The 21,611-nt window shown below is 41.4% G+C and overlaps 2 protein-coding genes across 4 annotated transcripts in view; both read left to right on the forward strand.

The window, feature by feature from the left end:
* Positions 1-4,677, forward strand: part of cfap58 (cilia and flagella associated protein 58) — a 12,980-nt gene extending 8,303 nt beyond the window's left edge. The window contains exons 12-18 of the mRNA XM_031871614.1: positions 546-686; positions 785-1,008; positions 1,453-1,561; positions 1,756-1,860; positions 3,139-3,258; positions 3,632-3,756; positions 3,899-4,677. Coding sequence (XP_031727474.1) covers positions 546-686; positions 785-1,008; positions 1,453-1,561; positions 1,756-1,860; positions 3,139-3,258; positions 3,632-3,756; positions 3,899-4,010 — 936 coding nt within the window. The 3' untranslated portion in view covers positions 4,011-4,677. The remainder of the gene's footprint in view (positions 1-545; positions 687-784; positions 1,009-1,452; positions 1,562-1,755; positions 1,861-3,138; positions 3,259-3,631; positions 3,757-3,898) is intronic.
* A 4,837-nt stretch (positions 4,678-9,514) lies between these two features.
* On the forward strand, positions 9,515-21,548 carry fez1 (fasciculation and elongation protein zeta 1 (zygin I)). Of its 3 annotated transcripts, XM_031871643.1 has the most exons (5): positions 9,525-9,799; positions 13,771-14,125; positions 17,777-17,864; positions 19,882-19,968; positions 20,875-21,545. In XM_031871643.1, exons 2-5 carry the CDS (start codon positions 13,800-13,802, stop codon positions 21,049-21,051), a joined length of 678 nt encoding a protein of 225 aa, XP_031727503.1. In that variant the 5' UTR covers positions 9,525-9,799; positions 13,771-13,799; the 3' UTR covers positions 21,052-21,545. The 3 variants fall into 3 exon arrangements, with proteins under 3 accessions (XP_031727505.1, XP_031727503.1, XP_031727504.1); XM_031871644.1 differs by lacking the exons at positions 9,525-9,799; positions 13,771-14,125 and adding an exon at positions 16,856-17,396 and having other exon boundaries at positions 20,875-21,548; XM_031871645.1 differs by lacking the exons at positions 17,777-17,864; positions 19,882-19,968; positions 20,875-21,545 and having other exon boundaries at positions 9,515-9,799; positions 13,771-14,129.
* Positions 21,549-21,611: the final 63 nt, after the last annotated feature.

A 21,611-nucleotide genomic window follows, 5' to 3' on the forward strand; every position in this document is an offset into this window, starting at 1 on the left:
GATAGGAGGACAGAGGACAGGAGGACAGAGGATAGGAGGACAGAGGACAGGAGGACAGAGGACAGGAGGACAGAGGATAGGAGGACAGACAACAGGAGGACAAGAGATCTGATCCTGTTCAGAATGTCTTTGTTTTTTAATAAAAAAGTAGTATTGATAAAAGTAGCTCCTATAGTAATACAATCCTAAAGCCTAACCCCACCTGAAGGTCCAAAGCGCTTGGAAAGGGAGGGTGAGTGGAGGGCTATGTTGTTGCTTGCAATCTATAACCTCACCAATAGAGGCCACTAACTCTCACACAATGCTCCTTTAAAATGCACTTGGACAAAAGCATCTGCCAAATGAATACACGTTAATGTATGAGCATGAACTATATTTCATCTGTTGAAAGTTGCCTTGTCAAGAAGCACTGGGAACCATTGACCCACTTCTTATCTAAAGATTAACCAGCCATTATTAACCATGACTGGTTTTTACTTGTTTAGGGCCTCCTTCATTGTCTAAGTTGTGTGCATGTGTGCACCCATGTCTGTGTCCTGCTACAGGGGGAGCTGCAGCTGATGAAGCTCCAGCTTGAAGAAACAAAGCAGCGTGTTGACAGTCAGAAAGCAGAGCAGCAAAAACTGCAGAAGATTATAGCCGACGCCGATGCTGAGCAGGTCCAACAGAAGAAACAACTGGACCAGGTAAAGAAAGAGAGGGAGGTAGACTAGAATACGTAGGGACAGAGGATGACAAGCAGAGACTTGTATCTGATTTATTTGTTGGCAAAACTTCTCTCAAGGTGATCAGGGAGCGAGACAACCTGGGCAAACAGCTGCTACACCGCAACGATGAGCGTGCGCTGCTCTATGAGAAGATCAGGATCCAGCAATCGATCCTGAGCAAGGGGGACTTCCACTACAGCCAGCGGATGGATGACATCCGCCTGCTCAAGCTGGAGATCAAGAGGCTCCGACGCAAGAAGAGCATCCTGGACAAGACTGTTCACAACACAGAGGACCTGAGGTAAAGAGAGAGGAGGGCCTGGGCAGGATGAAGAGAACAGGAAGTGGAGGAGTTTGAACAGAGACAGTCAGCGGGGAATTGTTCTAAGAGAAGAATTTGGAGTAGAGAAGGAGGACAGGATGGAAAAAGAATTGCAAAGGTTGAATATTAATATTAAATATTTACTCAAATCTAGACTTTTTTAAGACATCTTGGTGAAATCCTCAGGCATGTAAATAGTGCTTTTACCAGTGAATATTTGTGACAGTCATGTCTGAAAAGCTCTGATCACGTCTATAGTTGGAGAAATTCAGAGGTGCTCCGCAGGGTTAATTAACTCATTTACTGCCAAGCACATTTTGTGCCGGCTTCACTACGGCGAGTACAAACTAAGCTTTAGTGTTTTACTTGTTTGGATAATGTTGTATGTGAGAACTGTGGGAAATAGGATTTGTTGTTTCACAGGCGAGAGCTGTTCCACCTGCAGAGGGAGCTGCTTAGAGAGAGGACGAGGAACAGCGTCCTCGAGGAACAGCTGAAGCCCATAAATATTCACCGATGGAGGCGACTGGAGGTGAAGCACTTGTTTAATAGTGTCTGTGTGATTTATCTTAGCCAATACAACCCAAGCCTCTGTTTTTCTCTCCTTTCAGTGACATGAGCATTTAGTTTTTTTCTAAAAGACCATTCACACACCTCAAGCACAGTGTCATCATTCAAAGAGGAAAAGATCAGGCCGTTAACAGCTAAAGGACTCTCTCTCTGCAGGGCAGTGATCCCGGCAAATACCAACTCATCCAGAAGATTCAGTCCTTACAAAAACGACTGATCGCCAAGACCCAAGAGCTGGAGGAACACGAACTCCTGTTACAGGTAAACACTTGACACTCTCCTTAATGAACCGTGTACACAAGTACACACACTCAATGTACACACTGAGTTTGATAGTTAGTTGTATAAGTCCGTGTTTTTTGATACATCTTCATAACTATATGGCATCAGAAACTAGGGTTGATTTAAGTTGTTATTTACTATATAGAATCTGTCATTAGTTCCATATTTGATCCATTTTGTCATTAGGCCTTAAAGGGACAGTGTGTTGGATTTAGTGGTGTGATTGCAGTTTGCAACCAACTGAATGGCCCTCCGCTCACTCCTCCCAATCCAAGATGGTAAGCCGCGGAGTGCAAGACCGTGGTAAGGCTGAGAGGCCATCCTTATCGTAATAACTCTACTTTAGAAGCAACAAAAGTCACATGGCAGCTGGCTTTACCACAGTTTTGTACTTTGCGGCTCACGTTACTACAGTTTCACAATCGTTCAAAATGCAACACACTGGCACTTTAAAGGATAAGGCTGATGATATTCTTAATTATGATTACTGACAACAAGTCCCATGAATTGACCCAAACCAATAAGACATTAGTCTGTGAAAGTGTATATATATATATATATATATATATATATATATATATATATACTGTATATGTGGGTCACAAATATCTTCTTTCATTTTGAAAAAGGGCACAATAACTTCAGTAAATTAGCTGACCACTGTAGTTGTACCCAAATAAGAATAAATAGTGCATTTGTTGGGGACTATTTTCCTAGGAGGATTAATCCACATTTTCTATCCACATCCACACACATGGCAGGACGGTGTATGTAGGATTGAGTCAAAATAAACTACATTGTGTGTTCATGGTGATGAAGGAACATGTCTCTAGTGCTTCAGTGAGGCTCACTCATGTGTTTTAATGGATATATGGAAGAGAGAAAGAATATATAACAGGCTTTGATACTCAACCAATACCAGGTACTTTAATTGTTAACAATTAGAAGAATGTATCACCCACGTTATGTTGTATGTATTTTGCATTATATTATTATGTTGGTTGTGGCCAAAATCTTTGAAGACTGATGCTTTTCCGTATTGTCGTGATTCTGTATTTTAAAGCCTCTATGTGTAGAATTTGATTATGTCTGACTTTAGCATGATTTGGTGGTAGTAGCAAGGAAGACACTGTGACATAGAGCAACACACGCCCCTCCTGGTGAAACAGGCTGTGAAGAGCATGTAGGCTCACTCACTCACTCATTCTACCTCTCCATCATCTGTTGAATGTCCCTTCCTTCTATTTCCCCACCAAGGAAAAGGAGAAGCTGTATGTGGAGCTGAAGCACATAATGGCCCGGCAGCCGGGTCCAGAGGCAGCTGAGCAGCTCCAGCAGTGCCAGTGGACCATCAGAGAGAGAACTAAAAAGCTCCAGGTCATCACACAACTCCCCTTTTCAGGGGAGAATCCTTCATTTCGGATGAAGGACTCTCATGAAATGTTTTTAATTATATAGAACAAGTTGTCTAAATACAGTACGTGCCAAACTCCATCAGATCATTTCAATTTGTTGTCCGATACAAATACATGTGAGTTGATACTGTATCAGACAGTTCATCCATTCACTTTCTTTGTATCAAATGATCTTCACCAATACAGCTCACTGTTTAACTGTCCATGTGTATGTTAAGACATGACACTCATCTATATGAGAACAGGTGCAGCACCTGATTGCAGGTCAAAGCTGGTACCTGTTTGCTTCTCCACGTTCTAACACAAAATGATGTCATCTTTTTCTGATTTCACAGGCGTTGGTAGCAGAGGTGAGATTGCTCGACTCAAAGATGAACGAGTACAAAAGTGAGAATCAAAGATTATCTAATGAGCTAGCAAACACTAAGAAGAAGTACCTCAGCCAGAAAAAGCTTCACAGGTGAGGTTGATCTTTGTCATTTTAATGAAGTAGTATTGATTTGTTCAACATGCACAATTCATTTGATGCAGGGAACAACATGTACCATCGAGTGATAGCTTAGCTCGGTCTCTGTGCCCTGGATCTCTGTGTGTCTCATCAGCGAGCAGAGGACCAGGACCACGGTGGAGCAGCTGGAAGCCCTGCCCCAGCTGAGCAGCAAACCTCACTTCACTGGAGGAGGCTTCAGGATCGACAACCCTGTGAGACGATAATGGCCTTTATATGAGGGGATGTGTGATTAACCTTCAGACATCTTTTACATCATTCGAAATGAGAAAACATTCATTACCACATAACCTGACATCAGCAAGTGAAAGGTTTGTAACTGTGACTTTAACTGTGACTGTTTTTAAAGGTGACTTTGTAAAGACAGAACCATAGAAGAACATCATTCAGCACATCATTGCTGTAAAATACATAGCCAGCTACATGGAATATAATCATAACAAATATGAACAAATTCCACATGACTTTCAGTATGCAGAGGACAGGAGTCCCTACGGGAGACACTGCTGTATAAACCTTCTTATAACACGTCTACTGACTCAGTCTACTATATATTTATCTAAAGACAAGGTTCTGTGCTGCTGTTTGTGATCTATTGTATGTTGAATTGTCCTTCTCTTAGAACAGCAGTCCAAAGGCTGAAAGTTCTATTCATTAATGTTTGACACTATATTATAAAGTTTGGACTAGAGGGTCATCTGACCCCGACTTGTCCCCTCGGTCAGACCTCCCTCCTTCAGCCTTTAGGGTGGACAGACCCGTCACTTCTGTGTTCTTTAGCTGTCTTGTTTTTATTGACTTGTAAAGCACTTTAAGAGGACTGCATCAGAGAGGTGCTCTGTGAATAAACTGCTCTTTACGTTTCAACAACAAGCGTGTTGCCTGATTGCATCAACAATCCGAGAATATAAACTGTTCAGAAACATTTGACTGCAGTATATCTACTCAAGAGATTTAAAGAAGAGATGATGTATATTGGGGAGGTCTGATATTTAATTAAAAGAAGGAAAGACAGCAGAACAGACAGATCAGGTCGGCCATTGTCTGCACCAGCATTAATCAAAATGTCCTCTGTTATAGTGAAGAGATCCCTCCAGTCTGAACAGTCTACTCAGGAAAAACCAGCAGTCCTCTGATTTAGAGAAGAACTTTCATTGTTATGATCCTTATGGAAGTAATGAGTCTTATTTGCAGGCCGCATAGAAAACAATATGTCCCATGACACTTCAGTGATGGAGCAGCTCCAGGAATAATAATAAAATGCAAATGAAACTGCATTGGTGCCCTCTGCTGTTGAGCCACCATCAATGCAGGAGCCTGTCACAGTCCTACAGTCAGGGACACAGTGAGAGCACCCAGGGGCCCAGGGTCAATGCTTTATTGTCTGTACTCTGATTATAGTAGCATATTATATACAATAAGATATTATGTGGCATATTTGAAATCACGCTCTTTTTGTCTTGAGCAGATCACCACTATGTCAGCAAAGTACAGACTGACTAGACAAGACAAAACTACATTCCATCTCCTGGCATACTTTTGAAATACATGGATGAAAATGGTGTTTTTACAATTACATTGTTGTTCTCTAAAAATATTATTTACAGCAATATAGATTTTGTATTACATGTGTATGTATTTTCAGCATGGGACACCTAATGAAAGGATTTGCACAAGCTGCAGAATCTAATTATTATAACGTCTCATTCACACAGAGAGTCTATGGGGGTGTGTTCTTTAATCCTCATAGCTTAAGTCCTGTTATCGTCTCCTTTGACAAGTTATGACTCACAGATAAAGACACAAAAGCTGAAGCTTCTCTTATTCCTGTAGTGCTGTGGCCTCCGTTCCAGAAAAATACTTTTCTTAACTTTTGTTTTTACTTTGAGGACTGGGTGTTCCAATCCCTCCAAGCGTTTGATGTGGACCGATGCAGCGGAGGACCCCCCTTTAAAGACCGAATGCAGGGCCAACAGTGTTCCTTGGATACCCAACTGATCCATTGTTTAGCTCATTAAGAAAGGTTGAAGGTCTGTTAATCAGTCAAATTAGTCAAAATCTGTTTCCATTCAATTCTGACAGCTGTCATTGTGACCACATCACTTGTTTAAGATGCTAAGATTTTGTGTGAAAATGTCACCGCAAATATGCAGCTACTTTCTTTCTGCAGTTCAGCTATTTCCATACCAACCGTGCTGGCACACATTACAAATGTAGCCTATATTTAGCTCTTATTAAGTTAATTCATAAAGAAAATAGGCCACACGCTGTGTCCCATCTCCTCAATTCAAACCAGCACATAAGGCTAACTGGTAGCTTTTACTGCTAGCTACTTATTCCTCTCTGATGCCTTTGCCAGTGCAATACGGTATAACCATGGCAACCAGCGTCTGTGCCCTGCTGGGCTGTGTGAGCTATGTTGCCGTAGAAATTGGAGGCCTCTGACGGGCCAGATCTCCTTTATCTCCTTTTCTCCCCCTTTCTCCCCCTTTCTCCCCCTTTCATTCTCCTGTGTGGAGAAGAAGCAGCTGCTTGCAGAGACTAAAGAGTTGGTGTTTGGTCAAGATGCATCACACTAATGATCACGACTGGTAAGGCAAGCTTTGTCAGGCAACAGTGTCTCCTCAACACTTGACGAGCTGACACAATATGTGCATTTACAATCTCATTCTGGCCCTTTGTTCTCAACAGAATACGAGTTATTTTACTCCTCAAGTTCAATTTTCTCTCCTGGATCCAAAAAGGCACGTCTGCACCGTGTTGTTGCCGCTCTTAACTTTGACTGCAGCAATAGAAAAGATGGAGTCATCTTCATAAGCGGTCCCAATATGGCCACAGGTCTGAGACATCGCAGATGAAGCACTCGGAGGGCTCACAGACTGTTGGGCTTGTTGTGAGGTCGTTTCTTTATCGTGCCGCTCTATATGAAGGACTCTCTTTGGTGACACACTTTGTAGCGCTGACATCGATTTAAGGGTGACAAGCTAGAGGATCGAGGAGACAAGGGGGAAAAGGCAGAAAATCAGGAAAAGAGAAAGGCAATGGAAAGAAATGTGTTAGTTTGCACGATAAGCAGGTAGCAGGGACTGCATGTAAAGTTAGAAAGTGGAGAAGTGAGCGAATGGAGCAATAATGTGGCAGAGGCGATGTCGTATATGACACCAAAGTAAACTCATTTTAGATGGCCTCCGCTCATCACCGCTTTTCAGAAGCTTTGTAATCAAGCAGCATCTGTATAAAACTAATAGATCCAACAATGAATGTCTTCTGTGATAAGTTATCCATTCATCTGTGTTGAAAGGAGCCGTTGTTGTCGTTAGCCTTTAGCTGAAGCCTATCGAGGGATAGATGATGACCCATGATGCATTGGGTCGTGTCTGTATCAGAGGATGTGTTGCTGACTGGGTGTGATCTGAGACCACGCACAATGGAATAACATGACATCCATCCTAGTGTCATTCAGATCTGTGCTGTTTGAGCAGCTACTGAAAAAATATATTCTAAAACGTCTTGAGTGTAATAAATAATGTGTGGACTATCCTTTGCACACGAGTATAGTATTGTAAGTTGTGCGTCCAGGACAATCCATGGATACACACAGTTTAATCTCTTTTTTTACACATTCAATGTGACTTCTTTAATGTTAATAGTTTTTCATCTGCAGGCCACAATGTTTATTTTTCCCCCTGATCACCAAGGCATTTAAGAACAACTTTCAAAATCCAAAAGTCTTGTTCACTGTTGTGTTTTATGGGATTTAAATATTAAAATTATTATATTTAAAATTAATTTAAACATTATAAGAGGAGATACATTTTGAAATCTTGAGCTCCATAACAGAGTCATTTCAATTTGTTATTCTAGCTCTAAAAGTACAAAAGCAATAAAAACACTTCATTTGTTCACCTCGCATCCGTACCATAATAACCGTATTTTAATGAGCAGCTGAAGTCAAACGTCAGCTAGTAGCGTCACAGTTTTACACTCTGGCTCATGTTATCACAGTTTCATAAGCGTGTAGGAGAACTACGGTGGCCTTCAGGTAATGTAACAACACGAAAGGCTCTCTCTGTGTTTGGTTTGTCCGTTCTGGGCTTCTATAGAAACATGGCGGTGCAACATGGTGGACTCTTTGAAAAGGACCTGTTGCCTTTATGAATATGAAGGGCTCATTCTGAGCTAACAAAAAACACACATTCACTAAGGAAAGAATAGTTAGGAATATTATATTATATTTTTGCTAATCGATCCCCTGCAATGCTACACACTGTCCCTTAAGGAGTACGTGTCTCTGTGAAAGTCCCACCTCTCACTTTATATTTATAAAGCTCTCGGCTCTATTTTTATAATAAATACATATTATAATAGGTACATAAAACATAGCATTTCTACCAGTAGAGACACATTTTTCAATCTGAATTACTGTATAAAATCTGAAAAGTCTGGAACATGAAAAAGTCCTCGCTGACACAAACAGCTTATTTTCTCAATTATTCTGAACCCCTCAGGCTGTAAAAAGCCTAATCCGTCAAATGTGCTCACATCTGAGAGCTGGATGTCCCAGGCAGCAAAGATAGCCATATTATAATCTTTCCCAGTCTGAGTGCACTCAGTGTGTGTGTGAACTATTATGTGACTGCATGTGTTTGCTCTCGTAGGGCCGAGGCTTTCAGACAGGAGGTGTAAACACCCACCACAGACTGAAAACAGGGATTATGAAGATTTTGAAGCACAGGCTGGGAGGGAGGGAGGGGTCAGCATCAAGTTTGTGATCGTTTGGCTTTTTTGCATTAGCATCTTTTTTTATATGTTGTCTTCTATTGTTATTTGAAATTAATTTCAAGAGGATCCTATACTGTGGATGTTATTTTCATATTTTCAACTGTGCCAGTAGTTTATATTCTGTGTTTGTGTGTGATCTCCTTCTGCTGCTGTGCAGTCAGAGCCTCCAGTGGAACTCATTGCAATCCTCACATCTTCTCCTCATGTATCAGAGACATCGACTCTTAGTGTCCAATAGTCCTTACTTAGATTCAACTTGAAGATTGGAGGGCCAATAACTTTATGAACATTCTTGAGTGGCTACGTAACATCTTCAACAATTAAAATGAATTTTGAATTCCTTGATTGCTCTGTGTTATAAAAGTGGCAGAAAGTAATGACCTGGAACAGCAGTAGGTTATAAGGATCTTTTATTAAACTTGTTGTTTTCTGACACGTTCTGCTTTGTTGTTTCAAAATAAGAAAGACAGTTAAATAATGACAAAGGCTTTGGAAGCAAATGCAAGCTGGATTTTAAAAGCGTATCTGTTTTTTATATCATCTAATTTTCAAAGCTAGTCTCGAATGCTTCAGAGTGTGATTTTCATTCATTTTTGTCACTGTGCAGTTTTACATACAGGTTTACAACAATGCATTCTGGGTATGTGATTCCACTCTGATCTGTGGCAGAATGAGCACAGTTGATATAATCAGGATTTAATGTAGAGGTAGACCTATAAACAATGTGCCACCTTGCTACACACACATCTCCTTCCCCCAAACCTCCTCCCTCCCACCCCCTCCTTCTGTCCTCATGAATATTGGGGAATTAATGTGTGTAGGGAGGGAGGAGGGAGGAGGCAGGGACAAAGGGAGAACGAGAGGAGAGTGAGGGAAGAAAGGGAGGGGGGGCTAATATCGTCAGAGGCCTGGCAGTGCGCAGCCTCAGTGTGAGCTGGGCTGGCTGCCTATTGATTGGAAAACAACGGACTGTGGGAGGACACATAAGGGTGGCTGTGGGCTAACGGGTGAGGGAAGGGATACAGACCGAAGCTCACACCGCCGTCTTCACGTCCCTGATTCTGTTTCTCTGGCTTTCCCCCTGGAATGACTGTGACTGCTGCTGCTCGTCGGTGGGTTTTGCAGCGGAGGGAGGCTTAGGCACAGATTCTCCTCTTCTGAGAAGATCCTGCCGACACACCAAACCAGAACAACAGCGGCACATCTACTGCAGGTAATCTGTTTTCCTGTTCTACGCGTCATCCTGCTGGTCCTTCTCCCAGCCCTGACCTCCCTGAGGTCCTCCTTGTTGTGCATCATTTTCCCTCCATCCCTGCCTTGTAACCATGGTTTCCTCCATCTCTCCTTCTTTGCTCTTCGCTGCTCTTTTCTCCCTCCCCCACTCTCCTCTTTTCTTTTTTCTCCCTCTGATGAGCTGATGACATGCACTTGCTTGATTTCCATTCCTGCTATGGCGGCCAGAACAATGATTTGAATTGAAATCTGCTTCAGTTATATTTGTGTGGGACAGAATGATTCCACAGGCATTTTCAATACAAATATGATTTTGGTTAAGCAGGGGTCATACTAGATGTGAACAATGATTTCATTTCATATTCATTCGCAGCAGATTGATTTAAATAGCACTTGTATATGTGTCGGCATTGTTCTTGTACAAATAAGATTCTTTATTCAGAATTAAATAAACCAACACGTCAAAAGATGGACTTTCTTCATATGACAAGCATGATGGTGTCATCAATGCTTTCCAGATCTGCAGTGGAATCGGTGTTGGATGTGTTGTGTGGTCATGTAGTTGTGCTCACCCCTCCCACGGAGTGATGAGTGTTTTGGCTCCATGCCTTAAATGACCTCTGATGAGCCCTCGTGATTGGCTCTTTTTTATACCTGCGTTCTTGTGGAGCACAGAGACGCACCTGAGACCACCACCACCTCTCGCTGTGAAGGTCACATACCCAAAAAAAAAAGGTTGACACACATCCCAAACACACACTATTGCAGACATTCGATCCCTGCACATCTCAAACAACATGCTGCTGTCGGCTTTAATGTGGATGCTGTGATTCCACTCCCTCTCTTTATGCTAGAAGAACATATCCCAGAGTCAATGGAGCTAGCAGTAAATAGACAGGATGCAGCATGACTGAGTGCTGTTAGCAAATTCAATTTGTGATTTTTTCACCCTGTCAAATTTTCAAGCAACAGCGCATCAGTGCCAAAAGTCCCTGTGGCAAGGTTAGAGTCTGCCGCTAATGCTCCTTATTTGAGTAGACCAAATAACCTTAATTGGATCTGTTGACGGACATGATTCAGGATTTATTCAACATGGAGTCACTTTCTCGGCAGAGACATTACAGATAAACTCTAAGACAAAGATGAAGCAGACGCAATTAAAAAAGGAAACACAGCAGTTTGGAGAGGACAGAGCTGTAGGGAAAGAGTGGACGAGACTCTCAGCACTTTGCTGAGTGGAGTGATGGGAGGAAGAGGCCTGCACAAGCTTGTTTTTAAATGGGCTCCTCTGTACTCACCCATTAGGCCAGGCCACGGTCCAGCAAAGCACCAAGGAGGAAGTTTAGGCTTCAGTAGTGTGATGACGCTGTGTCAGACAACCTGACCGAGGTACAACTTCTCTAAAATGTCTGACTGCAGCATGAAGTCCTGCACAAGAATGATGCCGCTTCAGTTTGCAGGTTTACACCCATTCAGGCTGTAAGCTTACAGCTAAGGTTACATTTCATTTTCAATTACAAATAGCTCAAGTGGCAAAATGGAAAAAGTGTTTCAGGGCATTATTTCATTGGTATGCACGATCAATATTCTATTATGATAAAACCATCATTAAATTAGATGGAACCTATCAAAACGTTATAAGCAAAGACTCATCATTTTGGAATTGGGAAGTTTGGAAACAAGGAATATCTTTACCAATAACAGGCCTCGAGACTTCTTGGCTCCCCATGTGGTGATATGTCCCAGTAGAACCATCGGAGCTTCTGTGGAGATGGAACTTGATTTGGTATAAAATCAGAGGGGTGGAACATATTTATAATGATGACCAGAGTGTTTCCTCTAAACTCTACTCCAGTTTATTGAAGTATTAAAGGTAGCAAGTCCATTCTTACCCCAAACATGTGTGTACGAGTTCAACAAGAACTGATATGGATTTGTTTTACTGCTAAATCAATAGACCATGGGACGATAGTTTCACGAGTGTAAATAGAGAGAATGTGTTGTGTTTTTTAATGTGGGAGTCCTGAGTTGTCCTCTGCACATACCTGAGAGTATGAACTCCTTTGTCTGTTCACCGTGGGAAAGAAAAAAGCTTCCCACCAGTTCATTAACTGTAATTATTGAACAGAACCAACTAAGAATGAAACCACTAAGATTTCATCATTTCAATATCCTAAAGAAGAAGAATCTTTTTTTCACACTTACATTTAAATATCTCCACCATCTAGCTCCACCCATTTTAAACACATTCATAACTAGACATCACCATACCACCACTAACACCAGAAGTATATCAGAAGGAAACGGTAGGACTTTAAACAAACTGCATTCTCAAGGCACAACCCTGTGGAATTCACGATTTCAAAATGGTCTCTATTACAGTCAAGTCCTGGATAAGAATTGTAATGGTGACACCGACTAGTCATTATTTATGAACTCAAGTCAATGCTGTAAAGGTTTTCTGTTGTTTGTTTCATCTGAATCTTCGTTAGTGTGTCTGTTATAGACGTGTACAGTACATCGGACACTGCTCCGGAAACTCCCTGTTCCTTTCCACTTGTCCCTTACAAATAAACTAATAATTGAAAAATGAATACACAAAGGATGCATTAAAAACCAAGCTAAATGAACTTGGACCTGCTGATTTCCTGTCTCATTGTAAGGTGCTATATTTAGGTTTCATACCTTTTCGATTATGTTTAGAAGTCATTTTCTGAAGTGTGTACCAGAACCTCAAAAGTGCTTTGGGGTGTATAATTGTGATGTAAAAATGTATCATGGGAAGTACACTAACATTTGCATCTGATACTTAAAATGAGATTGAAGATGAGTCCATCCCTCTGAAGCAGAATCATTCTCAGAGCAGCATTATAATTATCTGACTCCATTTATGACACAATTTATTGAAAGATAGATTTTTACACCCAGATATATATATATTTATTTATCAAACCCCTGCAAGGAACACTTGAGCAGCCATAAAGACGATCCTTACTGTGATATACTCTACACTATGACAGTTCATCCTTTCATGTCAGAATCTTGGAAACCTCATCCGTTTAAATCCCAGGAGACGTAGTTAATTAATGTGGTTTACCAGTAGAGCCAACTGGTCCGGTCCCCTTTGGGACCTGGTCCCCTTCTGGCACATCTACCTCCATCTCCTATTTGTGTAGACAACATGGTGCCATTCCACATGAGGTGAGGCAGGCATGATTGAGGAGACTCCAGATAAATCCTTGTGGTTGTTGGTGGATCGAACAGATGAGGACTTCTGAGCTCTTTCTCATCAGGTCTTTCCCTTTAAAACACATTTTCTGAAGCCAGTGGTGTTAGGTCTTTACAACCGGCCCAGTGCACGTTATTATAGCGGCCCTGGTAACGTGCTTCTTCTTCTATTTGTAAGGCATGACTGCTCGCTCGGCTTGCAGATGTGCTCAGCTTGCCAGTCTTGCCAGATTTTGCCCCTGAAAGCTACAATCTGACAATCTCAATATGACAAAAATACCAAAATAAAATAAAACTAGTCATTTAATTGAATAGTTCACTTTACAGTTTATAAATAGTTTTTATAGTTTATGTAGAACATCATTGTGTTATAGATTGCTACCCACTATTTTACCCCAAAATGCAAACCATGGATGGAGAAGGTTTTGCCTTCTAGGAAGTTAATAGCAAATGGCCCCAAAGGGAAACTTACAAGTTTGTCCTTGGACACAGTTGCGTTACCAACACAATAGTTTGGATGGATTAGCCAATGCATTGTTGGACCTCACTATTCCACATTGCCTCTGTATTGCCCATAAGTGTATTCCTCTGGCTGCAACAGTTGCAATATCTCATTAAACAGCTGGTGATGACATCTGAAACACTAGTTTTATAAGCTGTGCTGACTTAGCAAACAAAAGTGCATCAAACACTACAGTATATGCCCACTCTCTCTCTGTGCAGGGCTCAGAGATTAACAGACGGGGGTCACCATGGAAGCCCCTCTCGTGTGTTTGGATGAGGAGTTTGAGGACCTCCGGCCCTACCGCATGGATGAGCTGGACCACCCGGCGCTCAAACACACCTCTTACTCCACCACCACCACCGTCCCCCTGGCCTCTATCACCCGCGAGGACTTCTCAGAGCTGGAGAACTTCTCTGAGATGATGAGCTTCAAGTCGATGGAGGACCTGGTGAATGAGTTCGACGAGAAGCTCAATGTGTGCTTCCATAATTACAACACCAAGACGGAGGTCCTGGCGCCCATACGCAACCAGTCGCACAACCAGGAGGATGAGCAGAGGCTGCAGGATGAAGAGTGAGTGGCCACAGTTGATGTTGTTTGTCAAAATATTCATCGTATTTTGTGACATTTGTCAGTATGTTAATATGTATTTTTAAGCCTTCAATGTGCATAACTGAGGTCTTAATTGATCTGATAATGCTCAGTCTGAACTGGCACTTCTACTTAATCAAAAAGCATTTGCATCAGTATTCTTGGCTTAAAAATAGATAACTTGACAATACAAACAGTATCTAACAGTATGTTCCAGTATTTTCAACAAAATACCTACATTTGGTTGCATTTGGGCTTTGTGATGCAGCCTGGAACAAAATACAGTGATCAAAATGACCACAAATATAGAGTCATGTTAATTGCACACTAACATAGGCATCAATACCATGCACAACACACCCTCAAGTCCCAAAACAGTGGCTTAGCACGTCCCACATGACAAAGGCCTAAATATTTCCACACACAGACCCGGTCAATCAGCAGCATGACCCCACCCTCCCCGGCTCCACAGTCATGGTGAATTATTCAATGTGCAGCGCTGTACGCCTCAGTTAGCTTTGGCTCTGTCGGTGTGTCTCTGTCTCTGCCTCTCCACCAGCTGACTGCCAGATCCTCCTCCTCTCGCTAGCAGGCTCTGAGGCAGAAACACACACGTCTTCACACTGTGGGGATATGAATCGTGCTAAAAATAGCCCGACCGTAGGTGTAAGAGGAGAGCTTTTCGGATGGGAATCACATGATTGGTCAAACACAATTAAATTGCTTTTAAAAATAGTTTGTATTGATGACTAGAGCTTTGACTGAGTAGACCACGGAGCTTTAGGAAACCAGTACAGATATGTCCCAGTCAAACATAACAACTCTTGTCATTAACAATGACTCATTGTTCTTCCCTGTTCATAACGATTCTCATAATCCATGCTGTGATTTCACATCAAGTGAGTCTCAATCACTAGATATTTATTCACCTCAAGCAGCTATTAATAGAAACTAAGACCGTACTGATGTTCATAACATGGAGGCATGTGTTATGGTAAATATCTAGTCTGATTTAAAGACTCTTACAGACCCACATAGATAATCAGCAAAAATGTAAATCTGCTGTTTGGCTGAAACCAGTCTGTCGCTCATTTTGGCCTAATCCCCAGTTGCTGATTTCTCTTCAGGCTGAGGGCCAAGACATACAGCAGGACAGCTTTGTGACATGGGGTTCCAGTTCCTGCTGGCCACCGTGACCAAACACGTCCCTGTGTTACGCATGTTCTTCGTGTGTTGTTGTGGTTAGTTTAGTGGAGATTACTGATTCGATTTTTAAAAAATGTCTTTTTATGAAGCAAGTGACATTTTAATTAACGTGTTTAGTTTCAAAAATGATATGTTTGAAATATACTCAGTTAGATGAAAAAAACAATTTCATTATCGTTCTTTACACAGTATAAAAAGCTACAGCCGGCATGTTAGCGTAGCTTAGCATAAAGACTAGAAACAGGGGGACAGCTAACCTGGCTCTGTCCAAAGATAAAAAAATCCAGCCATGAATAACCCCCCATAAAACCACACATTCTAATTTCACAAGTAAGCAGATGTGTTTAGCTTTGGACTGAGCCAAGCAACTTTCCCACAATTTCCTGTTTTTATGCTAAGCTAACTGTCTTTAGCTACATGTTAAGCAAACAAAATCTTCTCATCTAACTCTCAGAAAGAAAGTGACGTTTTCTCATGTCCAGAACTGTTGAGATAACGTTTTACTCAGTTGTGATGACTTTTCTACTGTTAGTTCATATTTTTTATTCTAGTTTCACTATTTTATCAGCGGTGGTACTTCTGTCAAGCTGATAAAAGTTAAGAATAACTATTGTATGTGCAATCTGGAGCAGCTGTGATTGTTTTTTAGAAACAAATCATTTGGTCTGTGTATGATTTGTTTTCTTTGTGTGAACTGGGTTCATTTTATAGCACTGTTCCATACAAACTGCCGTAATGTTGTGGAATATTTCTTATGACTAGTCGGGAGAAGAAAGTGAAGGTTTTCTATCAATATAAAGTAAACAGAGTTTTGATGAATGATCAAGGTTTGTAAAGTCAATTTATTTGCTTGCAAGCAAAGAGAACAGTCTCACAGACACATTGCAGTGATCTGTAAGAGTGGTCTACCTAACAGTCACAATGCATGGACATTTATGCTCAGACAGCTTCCTGTTATCTGCTTAGCTAACAAGAATGCACAAAGAACACAATAAAAGGCAGGTCATCCTTCAAGCCTTAGTATACTTCATTTAAGACAGTCAGGAAGATGCTTTATCTCCTGTTTGCAAATCCCTTTGTTCACAGTTTGCCTTACAATAAACCGTTTAAACACACAGCAGATGCTTCCTTTGAAGCCACTGTGACATTGTTAAAATGACTATTGCAGAGACAGAATAGACATTCTTTACCCTCACACATCATATATGCATGCAAAGGTTTACGCCTTCACAACTTCAGATAATGCGTCACAAAGGAAGTCAAAAGTATTTCAAACAGAGGATCTCTGTTAGTCAAGGCCTCTCTGTGTCTCTGTCTTACGAAGAAGAAAGAAACAGTGCACAAGATAACAGATACGAAGAAGAAAGAAACAGTGCACAAGATAACAGATACGAAGAAGAAAGAAACAGTGCACAATGATAACAGATAACAAGACACCTGGATACTAAACTAATTAAAGTCATCTACTGAAACTACAGTTTGGTGTCTGCTCTTTTAGGACTTACATTCTTTAAACCTTCACATAAGACTATGACATATTTTCCCATTACAGTAAAGGGGAATTACACGTTGACATACACATTTAAGGAAGCAAAATGGAACAATTACAAAATTCCACAGCACAAAAGGAATTCTCTGACAGGGAAATGTTTCATAAGATTAATTTTATTTCCATTCTGGACATTTGTTCAATTCAATTCAATTTATTTTTGAATAGCCCAAAATCACAAATTACAAATTGGCCTCAGAGGGCTGTTATTGCTTCATTTTCATCTCAGAGTGTATTGAAAAGTTGACCCTGTTTATGTGCTGGTGCACGCAGTAATGACATGCGGGCATGGCTGGTGAGGTCAGCGGTTGGCTGAATGGTGTCCAGTGTGTGTCCGGGTGTGGGCAGTGTCACTGGGAGCAGGGCGGCAGGCCTGAGCCAACCTCTTAGCGGAGGAGGAAAAAAACCACAAAGGAGACTTCTCTCCCAGTTTTATGTCATTCGTCCTCGGACAGACGCTTGCTCCGGGTTGCAGTCAGAGTCCACTGGCACAATGATGTGAGAAGCTTTATCTAATCTCTGCTAAGGATACCTTTTACTGAGTAGTAAGCTGTTTTTTTCTGTTGTGCATTGTTCCTCTGCAGCTTCCAGCTCTGCGTATTGACCACCATCATTGACTTGCCACCTTGAAATATTGACTATGTTGCAGGCTGCTGAAGACAGGACTGAGTAGACCTCCTTATAACCAGGGAGATGAAACAACACACCGAACTTTGGCCTAATGCTCTTATATAAATATATTACTACAGCGTGTGTGGATGCACCAGCTTCAGTCCTTTAGAGTTGAGGCCAAAATAGGGTCTTGACACTTGTTTCTTTATATTTCTGTGGCTCTTGCCCTTGCTTACATGTGTGCATGTTTGTGTATTGCGTTGCAGTGTGTGGGATGCTCTAACCGACAACTACATCTCCACCTGGGACGGCACCGACTCAGAGGGACTCAACGGCAATCTTTCTGAGCAGGAGGTACATGTCACATCACATCTTTCTATTTGGTTTAGATCTGCTATTAGCCTAATCATAGCTTTCTTTTTTATTTTGGAAAGAAGAATTTCATTTGGGTATTACCTTTTAGCCACATTTCTTTTTTAACCACAAGTAGCATTATTTTTCATTTGAGGTGCCAAACCGAGTAGATGCTGGTTCATTTTTTCTGAGGCTTGATCTCATGCTGACTCTTAAAGACGTGCTTGCCCAACCTTGACTGGTCTGCCATTCAGCAGAGGCCTCCCTCTTTCGCCCCTCTTTTAATTGGCAGTCAGTCCCATACAAGCTGGACAGCAGGCACTTAGCAGTCAGGGCCATGTTCGGGCTGGTCAAGGCCAGAGCAGACGTTTCAGCCTCAGAGGGTTCTTGTGAGAATGCATCATGGTGCTCAGATCCTGCCTTCAGTTGAGTGGTTGGTATTCTCTCTAAATCAAAAGGATTATACCAAAACAGGCCTGTGCACACTTTGAATTATTTTATTTTTCAACAAATATCAAATGGCAAATCTTTCAATGTACTTTCTCACTATTATGCTGAATCAATAATTAGCAGGACACTCAGACAAAGTCTTCCACGCTAGGAACTCTGTGAGGCTGTAGTTTGGCGCAGCAGTGCTTTGAGCTAAATGCTAACATTGGCAACATCCCTATAATGACTTTTAACATGCTGATGTTTAGCAGGTATCATTTTTAACATGTTCACCATCTTAGTTTAGCATGTTAGCTGAGTTAGTTTCCTGTATTTTTATCCACCCACATGTTGTTCATAACACTTCCAAATGAGGTGGAGGGATGGAGAGAGAGGCGAACACACTCATACCACGACCACTTTGGAGACAGGAAGTGTATACCAGAGTTCAATGTCATGTTGTTGACCTGATGATGGCGCTAGATGAAACGTTGAGGGATCACCATTGTGATTTCAATTCCTCCTGAGAGGAACATGAAAGTCTGAACCAAATTTCAGTTGTTGGTGTCGTTAGAGGAAAATGTAGCCACCTCCAGTTCTGAAAAGTGAAGGCAATGCTTCATGTGTTAAAGCTGCATTCTCTCTAATGTCCATCAGGGGGCGACTCCTCTGGTTGTATAGAAGTCTGTGAGAAAATGACTCTACTTCTCTCTTGATTTATTACCTCAGTAAACATTGTAAACATGAGTTTATGGTCTCAATCTCTAGTTTCAAGTCTTCTTCAATACAGCATGATGTTCATTTAGTAAAGTATGCTCCATTTAGAGTCAAACGGACCATAAAGCAGGGTATGCCTTAGGGGGGGGCTGCACTGTCACGGTCTGGGAGTTGACTGTGTTTTCCTCTTACAACTTTAAACCCTTTCACAGTGTGTTTAAGTTCATGAAACTTAACTGTAACATTTCGGTCTAAAAATCTCTTATTGAGTGTTCAGTTGTACTTAGTTTCACTCTCTCGTGCCTCTTCTGGTTGCAAAATACCAAGATGATGACAGCCAAAAAGTTAAATTCAAGGTTTTAAAACCATAGTCCACAAACCAATGGGTGACATCACAGTGACTACTTGTACATTCTGTGGTCTCAAAGTCATTATGGTACAACATCTGGGAACCATGAACGTTTCACTCTGGACCGGCAGATGGACATCGCCATCTCTAAAGCCAATGTCACAGATTTCTTCACATTACACTTAACTTCACATCACACTGCATGAAAGTCATATTATAATTTATAATTAATAAATAAGATATAAACTATTGAAACACTTTTACAAATGGAATATGAAATAGTTTTTTAAAGTGATACTAAATAATGTAAAACCTTTCAAATATTAAAGCACAAGACTTTCAAATGAGCATGACTGATCTCTCCTTCCCAGCGCAGTTCTTTTGGAAATTGATTGTGGATTTCGTTTATTATTCCAACGCAGATAGGCCATTTATGACTCTTGTTAGCCTCACTTTCTTCGTCAGACATGCTGTCATAGCCAATCTGTTTGTTGTTCACATGTTTCTTCTCATATTCTGCAGATCCATGAAAAAGAGGAGGAGGAGATGAATGAGAAGAATGACAATGCCAACTGCCTGAAGGAAGAGCCTCTCATCACAGCTGATCAGGTGTGTGTGTGTGTGTGTGTGTGTGTGTGTGTGTGTGTGTGTGTGTGTGTGTGTATAAGATCAAACAGCAGTTTGAGTGTCCTGTTTTTGATAATGAGGAAAAAGAAATCACGGTGTGACATGAGACTCTGAATGGTGCATGGATCCTTTTCATCTTTTACCTGACACCTTTTTTGTTTAAAATCATTTTGTTTGTTGGAATTACCATAACCTTCTTTTAGACATTTTAAAATCAATTCTAAATGCCACAGGTAACCAGTGCAGGGAGGCCAGAATGGTGGAAATGTGCTTCATTGTTCCAGATCATGTAAGAGCCCCTGTATTTTGCACAAGCTGGCAAGTTCATTGATTTCTGGGGCAATCCGGCGATAAGGAGTTCTGGTAATCTAGATGGCTGGAGAGGAAGGCACGAGAAAGGGTTTGTCCATCACACAGTGAAAGAAAGCTTCTCATCTCTGCATTGCTCCTGGACAAATATAATGTTAGCATAACAAAAGGAGAAAGGAAAGGACCAGGAATAGACCCCTGAGGAACCCTAGACACAAACTTTGCATTGCTAGATGTGGTTTTCCCATTTTGATTTGGTCTTTTTCTCCTGCATACTTTTTAAAGAGGTGCTCTTCATGTCCTGTACGACAGCGTGGCGTGTTGGACTGCTCTTTTATCGTGCTGGTACAGGACGTAGACAGATGCCTAAATCCAAGTCTGCCTCTAAGCAGACATCAATAATGGATTTAAGTTATATGTACACTTATACAGGAGGCTTCTGGCATTTTAGTGGCCACACTCTACTAACAAATGGATGCTTATGGATGTGTGTGTACTTACTTCTGTCTCCTAATCTCTTTCCTGTCCATTCACCTGTCTCGCTGTATCCTTCCATCTCTCTTTCTCTCTCTCTACAAGGTCATTGAGGAGATAGTCGAGATGATGGAGAACTCTCCGGATCCTGGCGAAACTGAGGAAGAGGATGAAGAGGAGAGCAGCCACTGCTCCTCCAGAACCAACCCCTCCCTGCTGGAGGAGATCAGGCAGCTGTCACAGGCCTCCAACAACAACTGCTCCTACGAAGGTCAAAGATAATCCGTTACTGTTTTAAAAAAATATGAATTAATGCAACTTGCTAACTGACACGAGGGCTGCGGTTAATGAGAGTCATTTGTAAATTTCCTCAGCTGGTCTGGGAGGTGAACATGCTGCATTCCTGTCAAAACATTGCTTCTTTTAGAGCTGCTTATGTGATAGTGAATCTTTTCTGGCCAAGTCTTTAGGTTACAAGTTAAGACCCCAGCCAGCAGAGTCCTTGCCATAGGCATCTCTATTTATAGAAGATCCAACAGGAAGGCCAGTTATGATGAGTGCATGGACAATGGTCAAGCATGGTCAGGGACAAACATGCACAAATGGCAATATACAGTATGTCCATCTTATGTAACAAGTTGTTAAATATCATATTCACTGTCCAAATCTTATTTTTGGCTAGAGATTGAAGGTAGATTAGTAGATTTAGTGATCCACATGGTTAGACTAGTCATGTCATTCCAGCAGGTCTATGGAGAGAGTTCAAGAGAACGAGGTGTTTTCTGCCGAAAGGCACCCTGTCACTGAACACAGCACAATATAATTATATGGTAAAGTATCTC

This window comes from Anarrhichthys ocellatus, unplaced genomic scaffold, assembly GCF_004355925.1.
Source record: "Anarrhichthys ocellatus isolate YVR2014 unplaced genomic scaffold, GSC_Weel_1.0 scaffold59, whole genome shotgun sequence".
Classification (NCBI taxonomy): Eukaryota; Metazoa; Chordata; class Actinopteri; order Perciformes; family Anarhichadidae; genus Anarrhichthys; species Anarrhichthys ocellatus.